Raw genomic sequence first — 20,040 nt, forward strand, 5'->3', positions numbered from 1 at the left:
TTTTAATTGATTTTCAAATTTTAACATTTTTATAACATCATATCTCCATTTATATGTTTTTAGCTACAATTTAATTTATATTTAAAGTAGATAATTAAATGAGCAAATTAAATGAATTCTCATATGCAGAAGGTATTAAAAAATAAATTTAAGGAACTGCAGAAAGGGGGGGAAGGAAGCCAAACTTTGAAATGCTAAAATGATTGTGAAATTAATGAAATGTATAAATTTGAAAAGTATAAATAAAACCTTTTTTTGAAAAAGCTCTTAATATTTTTATAATTGCACCAGTGGCGTAGCGTGGGGGGTGCCAGGGGTGCCGGCCGCACCGGGCGCAACATCTGGGGTGGGGCGCGAGTCCAGAGGGAAGGGACAAGCCATCGAGGCTTGGTTGGAGTGGGGGGTCGTCGTCTCCGTTTGGCCGGCCCCCCTCGAGGAAGCGGGAACCTCTCCAAGGCGCAGCGCGCCGTTGGTGGAGGGAAAAGAGCCGCGCAGCAGCAGCAGCAAAGCCGGGAGGAGGAGGAGGTGGAGGCGCCGCCTGCCTCAGGATCCGATCCGAACCTGCTAATCGCTTGCTGGGAATTAAGCGCTTCAAAGAGGCAAAGGAAGAGGTGGAGCTGCTGGCCCGGCCGGGAGGAAGCTGGAGAGAGCAGCGCGCCTGGACGCCGCGAGGTTGGGTAGGTGCGCCCTGGCTGGCTCCCCGCCTCCCGGGCTCAGTGCCTCCATGACCCCTCCAGCGGCGATGGGAGAGATGGGGGGGTCTGGAGCAGCCCCGGCTGGCCTGCTCCTGCTTCTCCCCTGCCTCCTTCCCGTTGCCGGCGCCTTGATCTCATCCCGATCAGGGACGAAACACGCCCATCCTTCGCTACTCCTTGTCGGGTCACTGCTTCATTTCTCCAGGGAGAGAGAGAGGAGAGGAGTCAAAGGATAAGGTGAAGCTACGGTATATCCTGTTCTGCATTTATTCCCTTCACTGCAGTCCTTTTATGCTGGATTTCACTAATGCAAACCGAAAATGGGATTCACCACAGATTTACTGGAGAGGAGTCCACTTACATGCTAAAAGTCACTGAGATCCATGTGGGAATCTTTTTTCAGCTGGGCGCTGCATTCCATCTTCTGCAACGTTTCACGGACCGCATCCTAGTGGAGGGCGAGGCCAGAGGGAACAGTGTGTGGAGCAAAGGATAGGATTTTTGGCTTTGTACAGAAAGCCTGCCATTCTAACCCCCCTTATGTAGGAGATAGCCCCACTGAATTCACTCTACGTTCTATGTAGACAGGGCTAGGGTTTCACTGTGTAAGCTGCAAGCTACAACTGGTCCTAAACCAATGGATTCATGTTACAAGAAAAAAGATTCTGACTAAACATCAGAAAGAACTTTCTGACAGAGCAGTTCAACAGTAGAATGGTCCTCCTTAGCAGAGGATGGACTCTCCTTCCTTTGAGGTTTCTACACAGAGTTTGGATGGCCATCTGTCATGGATGCTTTAGCTGAGATTCCTGCATTGCAGGGGGTTGGACAAGATGATCGTCAGAGGTTATGCCCAAAACAGGTACAAGCAGTGGCGTAGCGTGGGGGGTGCAGGGGGGGCCCGGCCGCACCGGGCGCAACATCTGGGGGTTAGGGTTAGGGGGCGCAAATCCACGGGCTAGGGGGCGCAAATTACTTGCCTTGCCCCGGGTGCTGACAACCCACGCTACGCCGCTGGCTTCACCTTATCCTTCGACTCCTCTCCTCTCTCTCTCCCTGGAGAAATGAAGCAGTGACCCGACACGGAGTAGCGAAGGATGGGCGTGTTTCGTCCCTGATCGGGATGAGATCAAGGCGCCGGCAATGGGAAGGAGGCGGGGGAGAAGCAGGAGCAGGCCAGCCGGAGCTGCTCCAGACCCCCCCCATCTCTCCCATCGCCGCTGGAGGGGTCATGGAGGCACTGAGCCCGGGAGGCGGGTAGCCAGCCAGGGCGCACCTACCCAACCTCGCCGTGCCCAGACGCGCTGCTCTCTCCAGCTTCCTCCCGGCCGGGCCAGCAGCTCCACCTCTTCCTTTGCCTCTTTGAAGCGCTTAATTCCCAGCAAGCGATTAGCAGGTTCGGATCGGATCCTGAGGCAGGCGGCGCCTCCACCTCCTCCTCCTCCCGGCTTTGCTGCTGCTGCTGCGCGGCTCTTTTCCCTCCACCAACGGCGCGCTGCGCCTTGGAGAGGTTCCCGCTTCCTCGAGGGGGGCCGGCCAAACGGAGACGACGACCCCCCACTCCAACCAAGCCTCGATGGCTTGTCCCTTCCCTCTGGACTCGCGCCCCACCCCAGATGTTGCGCCCGGTGCGGCCGGCACCCCTGGCACCCCCCACGCTACGCCACTGCATTTGACAAAAGCTGCTGGTGTTGCAGGTTGTTCTAACTTTTAGCAGCAAAATTTGGGCAGTTAAATTTGGGTAGTTTCAGATTCCCTTGCCCCTCTTCACAACCCCATGCCCACACACTACCTGTTATGTACTGAGTTGAATAGGACCCAGAATGCAGCAGTCTGATTGGTCCTAGAACAATAGGATTCAGAATGCAGCAGTCTGATTGGTCCGCAGGAGCCACCCAATCCAGCCCAAGGTGGAAGTGAATCCGCAACCTGATTGGCCTACAGGAGAATCCCGGAATTAGCCAATCACGTGGGGCCCATTGTGTAAATCATGTATATAAAGCAGACATTCTGGGGGAACTTCCATTCCGCCTCACCACTATGCGCTGAATAAAGAGCATGAAATCCACTCTTGACCCCGAGTATATTTCACTACCTCTTTGGCAATCACAGCTGCCCTCTCTGCCCTCACTTGGATACAGACCTGGACGGCCTTATGCGCTGCTTCTCTTGTCTGTTTTCCTGAACTTATTAGGAGTCAAGCATTTGATCTGAGTAGAAAACGAAAGAAATTCTGCCATGGATTGGGTTTCCTCTGGCATGGTCAGACACACCAGCTGCCAATGTCTGTCAGTGTTGGTAAACAAGCTGGTTTACAGGAAAAGCATTGGGAAGAAATGGGGGGGGGAGGGGAGCAGAAATCTTGTCAATCTTGGGAACCAGAGTGCTTTAGGTGCTTTATTGCAATTCTTCCAGTCATAGGTCAATGGAAGCACTGTTAGAAGAATCATCATAATCACCAACTATTACTATTTTTGTTTTATTTTTTACTATTATTATTATTATATATATTTAATAATAATAATAATAATTACCCTACCCAACAGAATGTTATTATTAATAATAATAAAGCAATAAAACATCAAACATTAAAAACTTCCCTAAACAAGGATGCCTTCAGATGTCTACTAAAAGTTTATTTCCTTGACATCTGATGGGAGGGCAGGCACCACCACCGAGAAGGCCCTTTGCCTGGTTCCCTGTAGCTTCACTTCTTGCAGGGAGGGAACCGCCAGAAGGCCCTCAGAGCTGGACCTCAGTGTCTGGGCAGAACGATGGGGGTGGAGATGCTCCTTCAGGAATACTGACATCAAACAACCATGCCCAAGCCCCCAAAGAAGGAATTAACAACATTAAATTAAATCGCTATGTATTTATTTTAAATCCTTTTATCATTCACTTTCTCTTGCTCAGTTCAAGGGGTGATAGAATCATGGAAATGTACTGCTGGAAGAAATCTAGTCCACCCGCTAAGGCATCCCAGACAGACAGCCATCCAACCTCTCTTCAAAAACCTCCCATAATATGGATTTACTTTAAAAATAATCTATATATAACAACAACACTCTTATTATTTGTACCCCGCCCACCTGCCTGGGCTGCCCCAGCCACTCTGGCTTTCATTTCTGAATACCAGCAGGCCAGAAGCCGAAAGCAGGACAGAGCACAATTTCGCCTTCAAAATTTGTTCTTCGGTTATTCTATCTGCTATAGCAGTCCCTATGGCTCCACCAATTAAGCTATGTCACATACCACAGAGAAAATAAAAAAAAATCCCAGACCTAACCGAATGTCACCGGAACAAGAGCTCCCTGATTTCAAGAGAAGTAACTTGTTTTGCCCCCCAAATGAAGTACAACATATCATGGTGTTTCTCAAAGGAAGCTATTTCAACCAGACCATTACTGGTTTTTGTTTAAGATTTGGTCCAGCTCTATTGAACCCCTGCATATCTGCAGATATGCAAGATGAAGAGGACTCTGCCCTCTGTTCACTCCATAGTAAAACAACAGCCCTGCAATGAATTAGGGGCCACCACCTGCCGGAGACAGGAGTGTCTGGCGTGCTCTGGTCCAAGGGGTCACGAAGAGTCGGACACGACTAAACGACTAAACAACAACAACCTGCCAAAGGAGGGACGTGGGTGGCACTGTGGGTTAAACCACAGAGCCTAGGGCTTGCCAATCAGAAGGTTGGCAGTTCGAATCCCCACGATGGGGTGAGCTCCCATTATTCGGTCCCTGCTCCTGCCCACCTAGCAGTTCGAAAGCATGTCAAAGTGCAAGTAGATAAATAGGTACCGCTCCGGCGGGAAGGTAAATGGCATTTCCGTGCGCTGCTCTGGTCATGCTGGCCACATGACCCAGAAGCTGTACGCCGGCTCCCTCGGCCAATAAAGTGAGATGAGCACCGCAACCCCAGAGTCGTCCGCGACGGGACCTAATGGTCAGGGTCCCTTTATCTTTTTACCTTTTACCTGCCGAAGGAGTCCAGGAGAGAACTAATGAAACTCACAAAGCAATCAGGGTTGGCACCATCCTGGCCCTGCCTGGTCTGCTCTCCCTCTCTCTCTTCTTTCTTTCTTTCTTTCTTTCTTTCTTTCTTTCTTTCTTTCTTTGCAATGGCAAACATTCAGTAGTTTACTGCTTGTATGGATTTGTAACATAAAACATAAAATAAATGGTATATGGCTTCAACAGATAGTAATAATAGCAATAATAATAATAATATCTTTGGAGAAATAAGGTAAATATGGTCAGATATGAAGTGAGGTGAGTTGAGGGGGCTGGGGCATGGGACAGGGATGGCACCTTGGGGTGCTGATTGGCTGAGGGTGGGGTGTGGCAACCCGAAAGGCCTCAATTCTCTTCTGTCATTGGAGGGAAGAAATTGTGAGCCTCTGCACTATTTCTGCAGCACCAGCAAACCTCCTTTCTCTCTGCCCACCCCAAGGCTTTTCCCGTAAACCAGGTGCTGTTATAGTCAGTGGCAGAATGCCTTGGTCCAGCTATTTCTGTGCCGGCAGAAACCTACTTTCGTTTTCAAGGCAGATCAAATGCTAGTCTCCTAATCCCAATGCTGGCCTCCTAATCTAAAGCAATCCAGAAATAGCCAAATAACTGAGGAGGAGAAGTCACCGTCAGGTGCTGCTCAGGAAGCTGTTCCAAGTTGCTTCAAGCAGCACTCCGTTCAGAAACAGGCCAGGCTCAGCTTCCATATTATTTGTGGGTTCTGGTACAGTGGTACCTTGGGTTACATATGCTTCAGGTTACAGACTCCGCTAACCCAGAAATAATACCTCAGGTTAAGAACTTCACTTCAGGATGAGAACAGAAATTGCGTGGCGGCAGCGCGGCAGCAGCGGGAGGCCCCATTAGCTAAAGTGGTGCTTCAGGTTTAGAACAGTTTCAGGTTAGGAACGGACCTCCGGAACGAATTAAGTACGTAACCAGAGGTACCACTGTATATTTTAAAAAGAGGAGCCAGACATCCCAGTACAGTGGTACCTCGCGTTACATATGCTTCAGGTTACAGACTCCGCTAACCCATAAATAGTGCTTCAGGTTAAGAACTTTGCTTCAGGATGAGAACAGAAATCGGGCTCTGGTGGTGCGGCAGCAGCAGGAGGCCCCATTAGTTAAAGTGGTGCTTCAGGTTTAGAACAGTTTCAGGTTAAGTACAGACCTCCGGAATGAATTAAGTACTTAACCTGAGGTACCACTGTACATTTCCTAGCACAATTCAAAGTGTTGGTGCTGACCTTTAAAGCCCTAATTGGCCTCGGTCCTGTTACCTGAAGGAGCGTCTCCACGTCCACTTCCTTCTATTGGTTACAGGAGAGGACAAAACTGCCCTCTGGGAGGAAAATTTCAGAGGAGCTGCATTTGATCTTCTGTAGTTCTTGGAGAAGCAGCCAAGAGCAGCAGCAGGAGGAGACCCACATAGAGGGAGACCCACAGAGAGAAAGACCCACACGGAGGGAGACCCACACGGAGAAAGACCCACACATCAGACGGACCACAGGTTGGTATTTGGGAACTGGGAGCAGCAGCCACAAGGTCTGACTTTAAGCCTTCTGTATCTCAACCTGCCTCAGAGATGCTCAAGGTCTGCTTTGTTTGACCTGTTGCTTGAGACTGAGTTAGAGCTCTTGGAAGCAAAACTTTGGCTTGCGTGTATAATCATGAATGTTTTCCTTTTTATTAAATTGGCAGTTAAAGGAGTCCCTCCATGGTGGATTGAGCCTGACAATCTGCAGGAACATCCTTCCAGCAGTTTTAAAGTTTATTTTTGAAAGAACATGTCCTTTCCCCCTCCGCCCCCCCGCCAGAATTGCCTGAAATTTGCAGACATGGAGACTGACAAATCCCAAAATTGGAGCTGCGTGTCTCTTTTGCTATTTTGGGGTGGGTACAAAAAGACAAAGAAACAATCAGTAGGGGGAGGAATGGAAATGACTTCTTCTGCCCCACACCAGGGATTTTTCGGCACACAGCTTCTCCCTGCAAGAAAGAAATCTCTCAATTGAACTGGATAGAGAAAGGAGAGGCAGAGGAAAGAGAAAGGGTCTGAAAAATCAATCCTTCGTCGGCATCTCTTCCCAAATCACTGCATTCAGGGATCAAGACCTCGGCTCGCCGGTCAGAGTGAACTCTCCCCCTTCCCTCCTCTCTTCTCTCCAGCCCATCTGCACTCAGACTCAGAGCAAGGGAATCTTTCGCCATGAGGGAGAATCAGCTCAGCTGCCCTGCATGCAGAAGGTCCGAGGTTTGACCCCCGGCCTCTCCAGGTGGGGCTGGGGGAGAGACTTGCGCCTGGGAAGCGCCTGCCAGTCAGTGCAGGCGACATTGCGCCAGACGGAGCGAGGGCCCAACTCTGCGCAAGGCGACGTCTGGGGTTCCCAAATGCAGAAAGAGAAGCGCACCTTCTTCGCCGCGTTATCAAAGAGCAGCTGCGCTTGATGGGCGTGGCGCTCTCTCTCTCTCTCTCTCTCTCTCTCTCTCTCTCTCTCTCGTGTGGACCAGGGACTCGGTTCAGAGGGGAATAAAACGGAGAGGGGCGAATCCAGCCCCCCTCTCACCCTGCAGTGCCACCAAATATTTCTGGCTAGCAGCCCAGAGCCCTTTCTCAGACGTCAGGGAGGTTTCTCTGACTTGTTTCTCATTCACCAAAAGAGAATTGCCAAGCGGAGAGGACTCTGCTCGCCCCACTGAGTCTTCCGCGGCGCTTGCAGAAGCACCCGAGAGGCAGAGGAACCCCACACTTCCCTCGGACCCACAGCTTGGTGCTGGGGAGGCGTGAGGTTCTTCCCCTTGCACTTTGTCATTCCTGAATAGATAAGAGGAGAAGTGGCCTCTGTGCCTGAAACAGACTTGTGCTATAAGAGGGGACCAACACAAGTCGTACTGTTCCCCTGAGATCACTCAAGCAAGAGAGCCACTTGTGGGCAAAGGGAGAGTCATCCAATTTCCACGTTTCTGGTAAGACGCGTTTGCACATTAGAAGTGGTCACGGCTTCTTTTGTGTCAAAGGCTTCTTTTGCACGGCTGCTGCAAACCGTTCCAGCTGGCATATTGCAGAGAAGACTGGGTGACGGGGCTCTTGCGCTGATGATGCCCTCGCCTCCTGCTCTCTGGCTCTTTGGAAAGGCCGCAAATCCATCCTGATATGGCCCAGACTTGGAGCAAAGGAATGAAGGCTGCGGCGCAAGGCTCTCCCGGGCTTTGGGGTGGGACTAGGGGGACCCCTACCCTAAATCCTAAGATGCTGAGCACCTCTGCTGCTGCCAGTTGCTTCCTTGCAGGAGGGATGGATGGGGCAGGTGGCTGTGGACCATCTGGGCTATTGCATCCTGGACATTTCTGTGTGTTCCCTTGGTTTGTTTTACCAGTCTCCATCAATTAATGAGAAAAGTACTTCAGTCACTGATGGCATCCCCAATTGTTTATTCTTCTCTGATCTCTGCCCCTTTCTCCTATTTTAAGACTGCAGCATGTGTGAGATTGCTCTTAATCCTCGCAATTTGGGGGAGACCTGCATCAGTTCTCTTTCTCTCCCTCTCTGCCCTACCTTTCCTTTTGCCTCATCTTGGGGGAAAGCTGGGGGTGTCAAGAGAAATTGAGGGATCTTCAAAGGGTTGGCACCCTGCCCAGTTTCTGCAAGCACAATCAGAGCATAGGTGGAACTCAGCTCCAACTCCACTTCTGCTATCTCACACCTTTGGCTTTTCCCTACTCTGTATAGGAGGAATCTTCCCTCCTTGCAAAGTGATGGAATGAAAGGTCTGCCGCCCAGGAAGAGAGGCTGAGAGCAGGTGGCAAATTGCAGGACCCATTTCCTTGTCAGATCTCTTGCGCTGCTGAAATGTGTGCTGCCTTGAACTCTGTTTAACTGAGGTGATGAGAGTAGGCATTAATGTTTATTTTATTTTTCTAATCTAGCAAGAATCAAACTTCCTATCAGTGAATACAAAAATGTCGATCATAAACAAGGTTAATATAGAATACATTAAAAAAATTCATAATGAATATAGAATACATACAAGACAGCAGGGCATACATTGAACATGTAGACAAGGTTTATAGTGATTGCAGCTAAAGGCAGCAAGCTTGAAATTTCCTTAGCATATTTTGTGAGCACAGGCAAAGTCTTGGCACTTAACCAGGGTTTGTGTTTGTTGACTTGGACAGAAAGGGATATTCATCCAATCTGCAGATGACACTGAACTGGGAAGGGTAGTTAATACTGAAGAAGAGAGAATCAATATTCAATATGACTGTAACAGACTAAAGAACTGGGGCAAGACTAACAACACTGATTTCAATGGGGATAAAATGTCAGTTTCTGCACTTAGAAGTAATAAACAGATGCACAAATATAAGATGGGGATACTTGACTTGCTGGCAGAATATGTAGAAAGGATCCAGGGGTCTTAGTAGACCACAAGCTTAAAATGAGTCAACAGTGAGATGCAGCAGTAAAAAAAACTAAAAAAAAAACTAATGCAATCCTAGGCTGCATCAACAGAAGTCTAGAGTCCAGATGAAGGGAAGTAATAGTCCCACTCTATTCTGCCTTGGTCAGACCTCACCTGGAATACTGTGTCCAGTTCTGGGCACCACAATTTAAGAAGGATGTTGACAAGCTGGAAGGTGGTTAGGATGACCTTCCCTGGTAGAATATCACAGGCATCTCTGTGGTGGGATGAACAGCTGGGTGCTGGAGGTACCTAATGCCCCATCAGGTGTGGTTGTGGTCTCCCTGAATGTGGGGTAAGGATACTACTCTGAAGGAAGCCCTCCTTGGATATTGAAATTTCTACGAAAAGGGAAAGAAATAGGAGCAAACATGAGCAGCCTTGTCTTGTAAGCTGGGCCTAGGAATCCTGTCCAAGCAGAGCCCCTATTGGCACATGACCCCTTTCCCAGTTTCAGGGTGATTTCCCCTCCCACTGCAATTCTGTGTGACACAGTCCCCTTTGTTCAGGGATCACAGGATAGAGTTTTCAGCTGCTACAGGGGGCTGTGGATGGGAGGGAAGCAAGAAGATCAGTTGCACAAGCTGCCTTGAACATGTGCAACTACTGCATACAAACCTCTAATCTCCCCCGCCCCGATGAGACATTACCTCCCCCCCCCCTTTTGGCCTTCCTCTTTTCCCCACACGCTTTGCATGCCCAATAATCTTTCCAGAGTCCTTCACACCTCTTCTTTCTTGCAGGGAGGTGAAGGCAGGAGAGCTATCTGGACCAGAGCCATGGACAGATCAGACAACCCGGTTAAAATACCAGCCCTGGGCCGCCCATTCCAGCTGGGGATGCTGTACGACTGTCGTAAAGATGCCCTCATCCCAGGTAGAGCTGGTGCAAGGAAGAGCTTATGCTGAAAAGGGAAACATTATTCATATCAAGATTAGCAGTTGGCCCAAACAGTGCAGTTTCAGTGCTAAATGTGCTCCTCAAATTCATTTTCAACATCCCTTACTGTCTGCTTCCACTTCTTTTGCCAACGTTTGTGTTCCTTTATGTTCTCTTCATTTGGACAAGACTTCCACTTATTAAAAAGAAGTCTTCTTGCCCGTGATAGCGTCTTTGCTCCTTAACCTTGCTGGCATCGTCTTGGCCCAAATCATCATCATCAACATCTGTCAATAAAGATTCAGCAGGTGTGTTCTATTTCAATTTTTTAAAGCTTGCTGCAAACCTTTCTACTCCACCAGGCCTACGCAGACCATTAAGAATACATCTTTCCACAATTATTACTGTAGGTAAAAAAACCAGGACTTTTATTCAGCCAGAACTTGCCAGAACTCAGTTCTGGCACCTCTCAGGTGGGCACCATTGCATTATAAGAGAACAAGGGAAGCATTCATGGAGAGTTCTGGCATCTTTTTTTCTTGAAAAATACCACATTAAACATAAAAAAAACTTCCCTAAACAGGGCTGCCTTCAGATGTCTTCTATAGGTTGTCTAGTTACTTTTCTCCTTGGCTCAGGGGGTCACATAACTCCACACTCTCCAACATTTCTCTGATAAAAATAGGGATGTCGTAAGCCCAAGGGACAGCGGAACATTCAGGGATCAAATCAGAAACCGGGATGGCTTCTGTAAATCCGAGACTGTCGCTGGAAAATTGGGACACCTGGAGGGACTGTAATCCATTGTGGTGTTCCTGTACCAATAAGTTAACAACTTTCTTTTTTTAAAAAAATATATATATATTTATTACTTTTCCAACAATTTAAACACTACAAAAAAAAATAACAATACAATACAAAAACACTACATAACACTAACACATTAAACTAACAAAACAAAACAAAAACTGTTTAAAACACATCAAACAATTTCAATATCTTATCTTTCATTCACTTATTTCAACGACCTCCTCACACCTCCCTTTTTGTATTCCACTTCTGTTAATTGTTTCAGCAATTCCTTTCCATCTTCCTCTGTTTTCTATCCTATAATTATCTTAACACATTCTAACCTTATTTTTTCCTTTAATACTCTATTAATCTACTTATACTTAATTCCTTATAACATTTCTACTAAAGCCATATAACTTCATTGCAACATTTTTCTAACATTCATTAATTTTACAGTATTTCTGTAAATAGTCTTTAAACTTTTTCCAGTCTTCTTCCACCGACTCTTCTCCCTGGTCTCGGATTCTGCCAGTCATTTCCGCCAATTCCAGATAGTCCATCAACTTCATCTGCCATTCTTCCCGGGTGGGTAAATCTTGTGTCTTCCAATACTTCTCGATAAGTATTCTTGCTGCTGTTGCATACATAAAAAAAGTTCTATCCTTCTTTGGCACCTTTTGGCCGACCATGCCCAGGAGAAAGGCCTCTGGTTTCTTCAGGAAGGTATATTTGAATATCTTTTTCATTTCGTTATAAATCATCTCCCAGAATGTCTTAATCCTTGGGCATGTCCACCAGAGGTGAAAGAATGTACCTTCAGTCTCATTACATTTCCAACATTTATTGTTGGGCAAATGGTAAATTTTTGCAAGCTTGACTGGTGTCATGTACCACCTATAAATCATTTTCATTAGATTTTCTCTTAGGGCATTACATGCCGTGAATTTCATACCTGTGGTCCATAACTGTTCCCAGTCAGCCATCATTATGTTATGTCCAACATCTTGTGCCCTCAATAAGTTAACAACTTTCACCACTGTAACTGTTATGTGTGCCGGCGTGGTTGCTCAAGAACGAACAGGCAAGACTCCCACTGGTCTTTTCAAAGCTTTATTATCTATCCAAAACATTCACTGTGCAGAGCATCTCAGTTCCATGTCTGCTCAGTCGCTAGCAGCATCTGGGAGTGGGCGGTCCTTAAACTTTCCCCAGCAGAGCAGTCTTTTGACCCCCATCCTACGCCTCCCCTCTCTGCGCTTAAATCGACTGTGCAGATAGGGCGTGGGCAAAGGGAGACCTGCCTCCCCCTCGCTTTGCTCAGGCTCGGTGTTGCGGCTCTCTAGCATCCTCCGAGCCCTGCACCCCTTCCCCACTGGCGGCGTGAAGAGCTGCTATTCACGATCTTTGGAGGCTCCCTGTAACACAGCTGCTCTCACCTCTGAGCTGATGGCAGTTCCCTGACAGTAACTAAGCCAAGTTTTACTCCCTGTGTTTTCTTTTTTTTATTTTCTTTTTTCTATTTTTTAAAAATGATATTTATTACTTTTTCAACATTTTCAACACAACACAACACTACAAACAAACAAAAAAAGAGAAAAACAATACAAATACAATACAAAAATGCTACATGAACTAACAAAACAAAACAAAAATCAACAAAAACAATTTGAAAACACCTCAAACATTTTCAATATCTTATATTTCATTCACTTATTTCCAGCGACCTCCTCACACCTCCCTTTTTGTATTCCACTTCTATTAATTGTTTCAGCAATTCCTTTCCATCTGACTCTGTTTTCTATCCTATAATTATCTTAACACATTCTTGCCTTATTTTTCCTTTAATTTTCAATTAATCTATTTATACTTAATTCCTTATAACATTTCTACTAAAGCCATATAACTTCATTCCAACATTTTTCTAACATTCCTTAATTTTACAATATTTCTATAAATAGTCTTTAAACTTTTTCCAATCTTCTTCCACCGACTCTTCTCCCTGGTCTCGGATCTTGCCAGTCATTTCCGCCAATTCCATATAGTCCATCAACTTCGTCTGCCATTGTCCAACACTTCAGTGTTTTCAAGAAGCAGCCATTCTCTCAACCAGCAAAAAGCAGATGGTTCACAACGAAATTTAAAGGTCTGGCAGGGCAGGTCCACCTCCTTCTTTGGCATCCCTCAATATCTTAAGTTTTACTCGAGGCTTCCTGCCCTGCCAAACAACTCTAAAAACATCCCTCTGCCACCTCCTGAAACAATCTATCCCATCCAAAGCTTGCAATGTTTGAAACAAAAGCAACATCCCCAGCAACACAGCAGCCCTCATCCCCACCACAGTAACTCGGCCCAACAGTAACAACTTCTGATTTGTCCATATTTCCAAATCCCCCTTCTCTTCAATCCAACATCCTTCACAGTTGTCCTTGAATAAATTCACATTTCTGGCGGTCATACTAACCCCCAAATACCTCTCTTTCTCAACCGATGTTAGTCCTGTCGCCTCCTGAAACTCTGTCAAGCTTTCCTTTTCCAGTTCAGATAGGGCTCTGGTCCTCAAATTCATCTGTTCTTCTTTAAGTTCAATCATAACGAATGTCAGCTTATGTTCATCAGTTTGTATGGATGGGACTCTCCTCTCCAGTTGAAATGCTTTAAATTCAGCAGCAAGGGTTTTTTCCCTGACTTCATCTGCAGTTTGCCGTATCAGAGTAGATTCCTGTGTCAGTTTCTGGGTGGTTTCTGAATTGGTATTCACCTTTTGTCCCAAGTTATTTAAACTTTCTATGATTAAGTCAATTTCAATATTTGCAGCATCCATTTTCACATTTATCACATCTGTTTTCTTGTGAAGTTGTTCCAGCAAATCGTTTATTTTCAATAATACAGCCACTAAGGCCTCTTCTGTTGACATCCCGCCTGTTTTTTCCTTTCCGTTTGCCATAACACTTAAGAGATTCAAGGTCAATTCCAAAGTCTCACACTTTATTATCTTGCAGCTGGAAATTCCCCATGCCCAGCTCCTGTAAAGTAACCAATTTCAAAAGCTTCCACTAGGGGAAAACAGTTTCTATTTGTATCGGTCAGTATGTCCTCTTTTAAACACAGTTTCAATAATCCAAAGTTAGTTTCAATTTTCAGTTACTTTCCTCCTTTTTTTTGAAAACAACCGGAGAGAGTAGAAACAATGTATTCTCTTGTTCAGCTACCTGTCAATGAACATTCTAAACGCTGTCAATGGACGTTCCAAAAAACATCAATCCTGCTAGCAGCCCGTTTCCAGGGTCAGAGCGGCGGTATTTTAACTCTCTTAACTCTCTCCTACAGGCATATTCAGTCCACCACTTCCCCCCCTCTTCTCCTGTCTCCAAAAGGGGGGGGGTTAGTTCTTTACTGATGGAAATTTAGTTTTTTACAAAAGGCTTTCCAAGACTTTAGCTTGCAGCCTCCTTGCTTCAGTTTATCTACAAAAGGGGGAGGCGGACTTCCTGTATTGAACCTCCCCGTTTCGATGCCAGATTAGACGTTTAAAAATCCAGTTCTTCCCAATTCAGCTCTACTCACGGGTAATTACCGTACTTTAGAGTCAAATTGTCCACAGGAAAAAGTCAGTGCTCTCCGACAACAGCTATGCGGCTTCGCTCCGTGGAAGAAGCAGACGATTCAAAGCACCGCGCCACTCACCCCACATCGCTCCGGATCCCCGAAACCGGGTTTCCCCGTGAGTAGGGGAGGCGCAAAAGGTGCCCGCCGAATCCCACGTTCACAGGCTTCTCCCGCCTGTGATTTTTACGGGTCTCCGCCTTCGCTGTGGCGGTACAGACCCAAATTCCCACGGGGCAAATTCCTCCCGATCAGAGGAATTCAGCCATTGCCGGAGGCACCAACCCGGAAGTCCTACTCCCTGTGTTTTCTGACTGCTGTATGGAAAAGGACATGAATCTGACCTTTGGAAAGTTTTTAAGTAAACCATTATGAATTTACCAAAGATGTGGTCTTTTTCAATGCCGGGTGGGGGGACGATACTATTTTGGAAGGAACTCACAAGCACATATTTTAAAGGTCTGACAGCCTAAATTTCCACACTTTGCTTTGCTGCATATTTTGTGATTTTAAATCTGCTGGAGTTCTCTCACCAAAGTGTTTTCCCCCCGACTTGGATCTTGGCCCCCAGAGAATTCTCATCCCCCCCCCCGTGCCAGTCAACAACTAGCACCAACTCTCTATGGCCTCAAGCAGGAGATGTTCACAGCCCTAAATGGTGGTGACTGACTCTTATCCCTGCTGCTGAGCCAGTGCCCACCCCCTTTCTGAGGCCTGTACAACAGAAGTTCATGAAATGTTCACACTTGTTCCACGATCATATCTGGTCAAATATTTTCCCTGCCTTTTGCAAAGTTTTACAAAACTGCACAAACCTCTTTCGTTGGGGATGACAGATTCATGAGTGCAGAAATTGTGGGCAATGATAGGTCTATTTTATCTCCTTGTTTCTCTGTTCAGTCTTAGGCATTAGGCTAATTGTGTTCTACATTTCTGTGAACATACTCAAGCCTTGCATATTTCTCTGCTTTATCCCAGGAATCACCCTTTGGGACCATGACTCGCTTCAGAAGGACTTGTGTATCAAACCGCAACCCAAGGCTGAATATGAAATCATTGCATCTGACTCTATCGATAATAAGGCCTCTGCCCTCAATATCCCTGCATCACTCAAAGCCAGTTTTTTGGTGGGATTGGTTGAAGTGGGTGGATCAGGCAAATTCCTTCAAGACACCAAGAAGTCCACGAAACAGGCCAGAGTCACTCTGCAGTACAAAGCTACCACCAAGTATTCACAGCTGACCATGAGCCATTTGGGAATCCGAAATGTCACTTATCCAGCTGTTTTTGAGCATGGCACAGCCACCCATGTTGTCACTGCCATCTTGTATGGAGCCCAGGCTTTCTTTGTGTTTGACCGAAATGTCTCTTCTTCCGAGTCTGTGCAAGATATACAAGGAAGCCTCCACGCTGCAATCAACTTGATTAAAGTCTCTATCAAAGGGGAAGCATCTGTCAAGATGGAGGAGAAGGAGAAAGCCCAAACAGAGAATTTCAGCTGCAAGTTCTATGGGGATTTTTCTTTGGAAAGTAATCCGGTGACTTTTCAAGATGCCATGAAAGTCTACAGCGATCTGCCCCAAAAGCTTGGGGAAGATGGAGAGAAGGCTGTGCCTGTCAGAGTTTGGCTGTACCCACTGACCAAGCTAGATTCCAGAGCAGCTAAGATGGTGCGTGAGATCAGCTTAGCACTGATCTTTGATGCTCAAACTATCTTGGAGAAACTGAATGAAATCAACATGCGATGTAATGATCTGGCTATGAATCCTGTTGCTGAAAACTTCCCAGAATTAAAGAAGAAAATCAAGAGATTCAAGGATCTGTGCAAGCAGCACAGGCAGACTTTCCAGAAACACCTGGCAGGAATCCTGCCTTTGATCCGGGGAGGGAGGGAAGAAGAAAGTGTTCTGGCGGACATTTTAACGTCTATTAAGCTGTCTCCCTTCAACAGCCGAAGACTCAGTGAGTTTTTGGATGCCAAGGAACGAGAGATTAATTTGGTGAATTCTTACCTTAGAATCCTAAGTGGAATGGAAGTAATCTCTTCCCAGAACAAACTGGAAGAAATCGTGCTAAACCCTGTGAATGAGTTTGTTGTCTCATTTACCTTCACTTCTTTACATGATGAGGAACCATTTTTAGCCACCTTACAAGACTGGCTTCAGAAAGCTTTTTTTCAGGAAACAGCAAATTCCACCAGTGGCCAGTCAACACCCAAGAGCAGTAAAGCCTGGTTTGAGCACCAAGAGAGAAATCGGAAGGCTCGTAAAGCTGCCAAATCCATTACAGATTTTGCCCGGGTCAATGAATCCAAAGGGAAGACCCGGTTCCTTGTGGCTTCTGTCCCAGATCAGGACAACCCAGGAGCTACCATTTATCTCTATGAAGATGGGGAGATGTTCAGCAGGAACTTCAAGCTGCCCTCAAAACCTCTCCCTCCCCTGGTTGGCCGAATTGGACATGAGAGTGTGCAGCTGACATTTCAACCAGCTGAGTATGGGAGGGCTTCAATCTCCAGCTATCAAGTAGAGTACAAGATTGCAGGAGAAGGAAACTGGGAGATTGTGAATACTGAGGACAGTCAGGAGACATTCCAAGTGAGAGGGTTGAGCGCAAACACAGAATACCAGTTTCGATACAGCGCTAGGAGCAAACCAGGACTTAGTGAGACCAGCAACGTGAGTAAATCTGTACAGACACTTTCTACCAGCCCTCCTGGGGAACTGAGAGTGATAATCGCAGAGTCTTCCAAAATCAGTATAGCCTGGGAGAGCCCAAAGATCATTGGCCAGGGAGCTGTTATAAAGGAATACAAAGTGGACTACAGTGAAGAGGCTGGAGAGGCAAAAAGCAAGGACAAAGATGAATGGGCTGAAAAAAGAACAGGGAAGAAAACAGAGTTCTGTGAGATGGATGGTCTGAAGCCCCAGACACCCTACAGATTCAGAGTCTCAGCCATGTGTGCCGGTGGGGCTGAGAGTGAGCCCAGCAAAGAGATTGAGGTTTCCACATCATTGGAAGGAGACGAGAGCAGAGCAGCTTGTCAATACCTCCAAGGCAGAGGAGAGCAGAAGCTGTATGATCAAATCGAAGAAAAAAAGTCCTCTGTATCAGGCAAAATTAGGAAATGGATGGCATCTGTTGTAAACTGGCTTAAATAAGGGGGTCGTGTATAGCTTTTCAGGCACCCTTTGTTTGCTTTTGGCTATCAGCAGAGAGCTCAGGTTCTGTGAGTGTAATTCAGACCAGAGTCTCTTGCTCTCTGTGCATACTTGGGTGAAGGTGGCTATGGAAACATTTGTAGCTCTTGTGAGGTGAGCTTATCCACATCTACATTTGCCTGGCCAGTTTCGCTCGGGGAAATCTTTAGTGCTGAATCAGAACTAACAGCAATCAGGTTTTCCGTGGAATGCCATTTGTTCTGATTTAGCGCTAAAGAGCAGGCACAGCTCCAAGCAGTGGGGCAAAGGCAAAATTGCTTGGAGCTGTGCCTGGAAAGTGTGCAATGAGAGGAAAACTGCTCAGAACCATGCTTCCCAGGCACAGAACAGACAGAAGTGTGAACGAGCCCTTTGTTGCTGCAGACAAAATGCTTCCCGGTCATTGTTCCTACCCGCTTATTGTCTAATTGGTGCTGGGTGAAATGCTGTTCTCTCCAGGGATTTGTATTATCTCCAATGACGACTACTACTACTACTACTACTACTACTAATAATAATAATAATAATAGGGAAAGTGAATGGGGCCTGATATGGAAGTGCTGCTTCTAACCACCGCAGCATAAGAACGTGCCCATAAATCTGCCTGGAACGTGATTGGAAACTTGGGGTGTTGCAGGAATGCTCTTGACAGGAGCTGCTTATGGCCCCTTTGTCCTAGCAAGCTTTTGACCTGCCTGATTGATCTTAGAATTGTAGAGTTGGAAGAGAGCCTGAGGGTCATCTATTCCAGTGTTTCCCAACCTTGTGCCTCCAGCTGTTTTTGAACTGCAACTCCCATCATCCCTGACTAGCAAGACCAGTGGCAAGGGATGATGGGAATTGTAGTCCAAAAACAGCTGGAGGCACAAGGTTGGGAAACACTGAATTCTAGTCCAATCCCTGCAATGCAGGATATCAACTAAAGTATCCATGACAGATGGCCACCCAACCTCTGCTTAAAAACCTTCAATAAAGGAGAGTCCACAACCTTCAGAGGCAGCCTCTTCCACAGTCAAACTACTCTTACCATTGGAAAGTTCTTCCTAATATATAGTCAGAGCTCCTTTCTGGTAACTTGAATCCATGGGTCTGGTTCCTACCCTCGGGAGCCCTGCAGATATGAAGATGTTTCTCCTGTCTCCTCTTAGTCTCCTCTTCTCCAGGCTAAACATACCCGGCTCCCTCAACCGTTCCTCATAAGGCTGGGTTTCCAGAGTATATTTTCAACTGGCGACTGATTGGAATCTCTGTGTGTGTGATTACTTGTAATATTTTTTCTTTTATTTTCTTATTGCTAGCCATCTAGATGTCTTTTTGAAGATCCAGTAGGATATAATTTCTTTTTGAAAACATTTAACCTTGGATATATCTGCATTTTGGGGGAGAATATTCTCTTTGTACCAGCAGTGCCAAAGAGGCTCCCTGCCAAGGAATTCCTGGAGCTGAATCAGAAATCCAGTCTGAAGGATCCATGCCTAGAAGCCATATTCACCAGCAGGCGACTAGGGCATGACCAGATCACCTCTGCTGGCTGACAACAAGGTCAGACCAGATCCTGCCTCTTTCCCTGCACTGGGAGACTGCTGAGAAACTTGACTGCCGGAGGTATCTTGTGCACTTTGCATTTTGAAGCCTGCACGCTGTAACCACAACTGCCCACTGATTTCTCCCATGTTTGGGGAGTCATGTTTTACTGCTCCTTGCCTGCTTCCTGCAGCTGTGCCGTGAAACAGCTTCTAAATAAAAGCTACTCTGTTCTTTAAGAATGGTCTCATCAGTGTCTCCTGAGCAGGGCCTGTGCAAGACATTTTGCTACCTGAGGCGAATTACAAGATGGCATCCGTCCCTCATACAGAGGTTGGACCAGCAGTTGGACCTTAACCCAGCCTGACTGCTGAGAGAGTGTCTCCACCACACCTGAGGCAGCACGAGATTTTAGTAGGGCCAGGAGGACATGCTGGGTAGCAGAGCTGGGCACCACATTCAGCTGAAGCCCAAATCCTTTCCCCAGTTTTTTATAATTAAGGTTTTATTCAGACTTTTCATATTACATTTCATTGAAAAGCAAACTGATCTAAAGAAGAAGAGATAGAGAGGTGCAAAGTCCTCTCTGACAGGTAGATCTTAACTCTTATCCCGCACAGAAGGGGGTGGAGCCTCCCAGCTCTCACCTGGGAGCTTCTCTCTCTTCTCCCAGCTTCCCACCTTGGAAGATCCTTACTTCCCTGCCTCTCACACAGGGTCCTTCACCAGCCAGCCATCAGCCCAAATCCTGAGCCAGTTCAGAGGGATCTAGGCTTGGGTCAAATTGGGTCGAGACAGCCCCAGATCAGGTCAGGCCCCTTGCTGCGATCCAGAACTGTCAGGTGGCCAAACTGATGGTAGCACCAGGCAA

At 46.6% G+C, this 20,040-nt stretch overlaps 1 protein-coding gene across 3 annotated transcripts in view; it reads left to right on the forward strand.

Annotated features, from left to right (window-relative positions):
* Positions 1 to 18,138, forward strand: part of LOC128424282 (stonustoxin subunit alpha-like) — a 147,078-nt gene extending 128,940 nt beyond the window's left edge. For 2 of the 3 annotated variants that reach the window (XM_053410289.1, XM_053410288.1), the window contains exons 2-3: positions 9,915 to 10,047; positions 15,424 to 18,138. In XM_053410289.1, coding sequence (XP_053266264.1) covers positions 9,951 to 10,047; positions 15,424 to 17,606 — 2,280 coding nt within the window. In that variant the 5' untranslated portion in view covers positions 9,915 to 9,950 and the 3' untranslated portion in view covers positions 17,607 to 18,138. Of the gene's footprint in view, positions 1 to 7,531; positions 7,676 to 9,914; positions 10,048 to 15,423 lie in introns of all 3 variants that reach the window. The other variant, XM_053410287.1, reaches the window with a different exon arrangement.
* Positions 18,139 to 20,040: the final 1,902 nt, after the last annotated feature.

This window comes from Podarcis raffonei, chromosome 12 (genome assembly GCF_027172205.1).
Source record: "Podarcis raffonei isolate rPodRaf1 chromosome 12, rPodRaf1.pri, whole genome shotgun sequence".
NCBI classification, from domain to species: domain Eukaryota; kingdom Metazoa; phylum Chordata; class Lepidosauria; order Squamata; family Lacertidae; genus Podarcis; species Podarcis raffonei.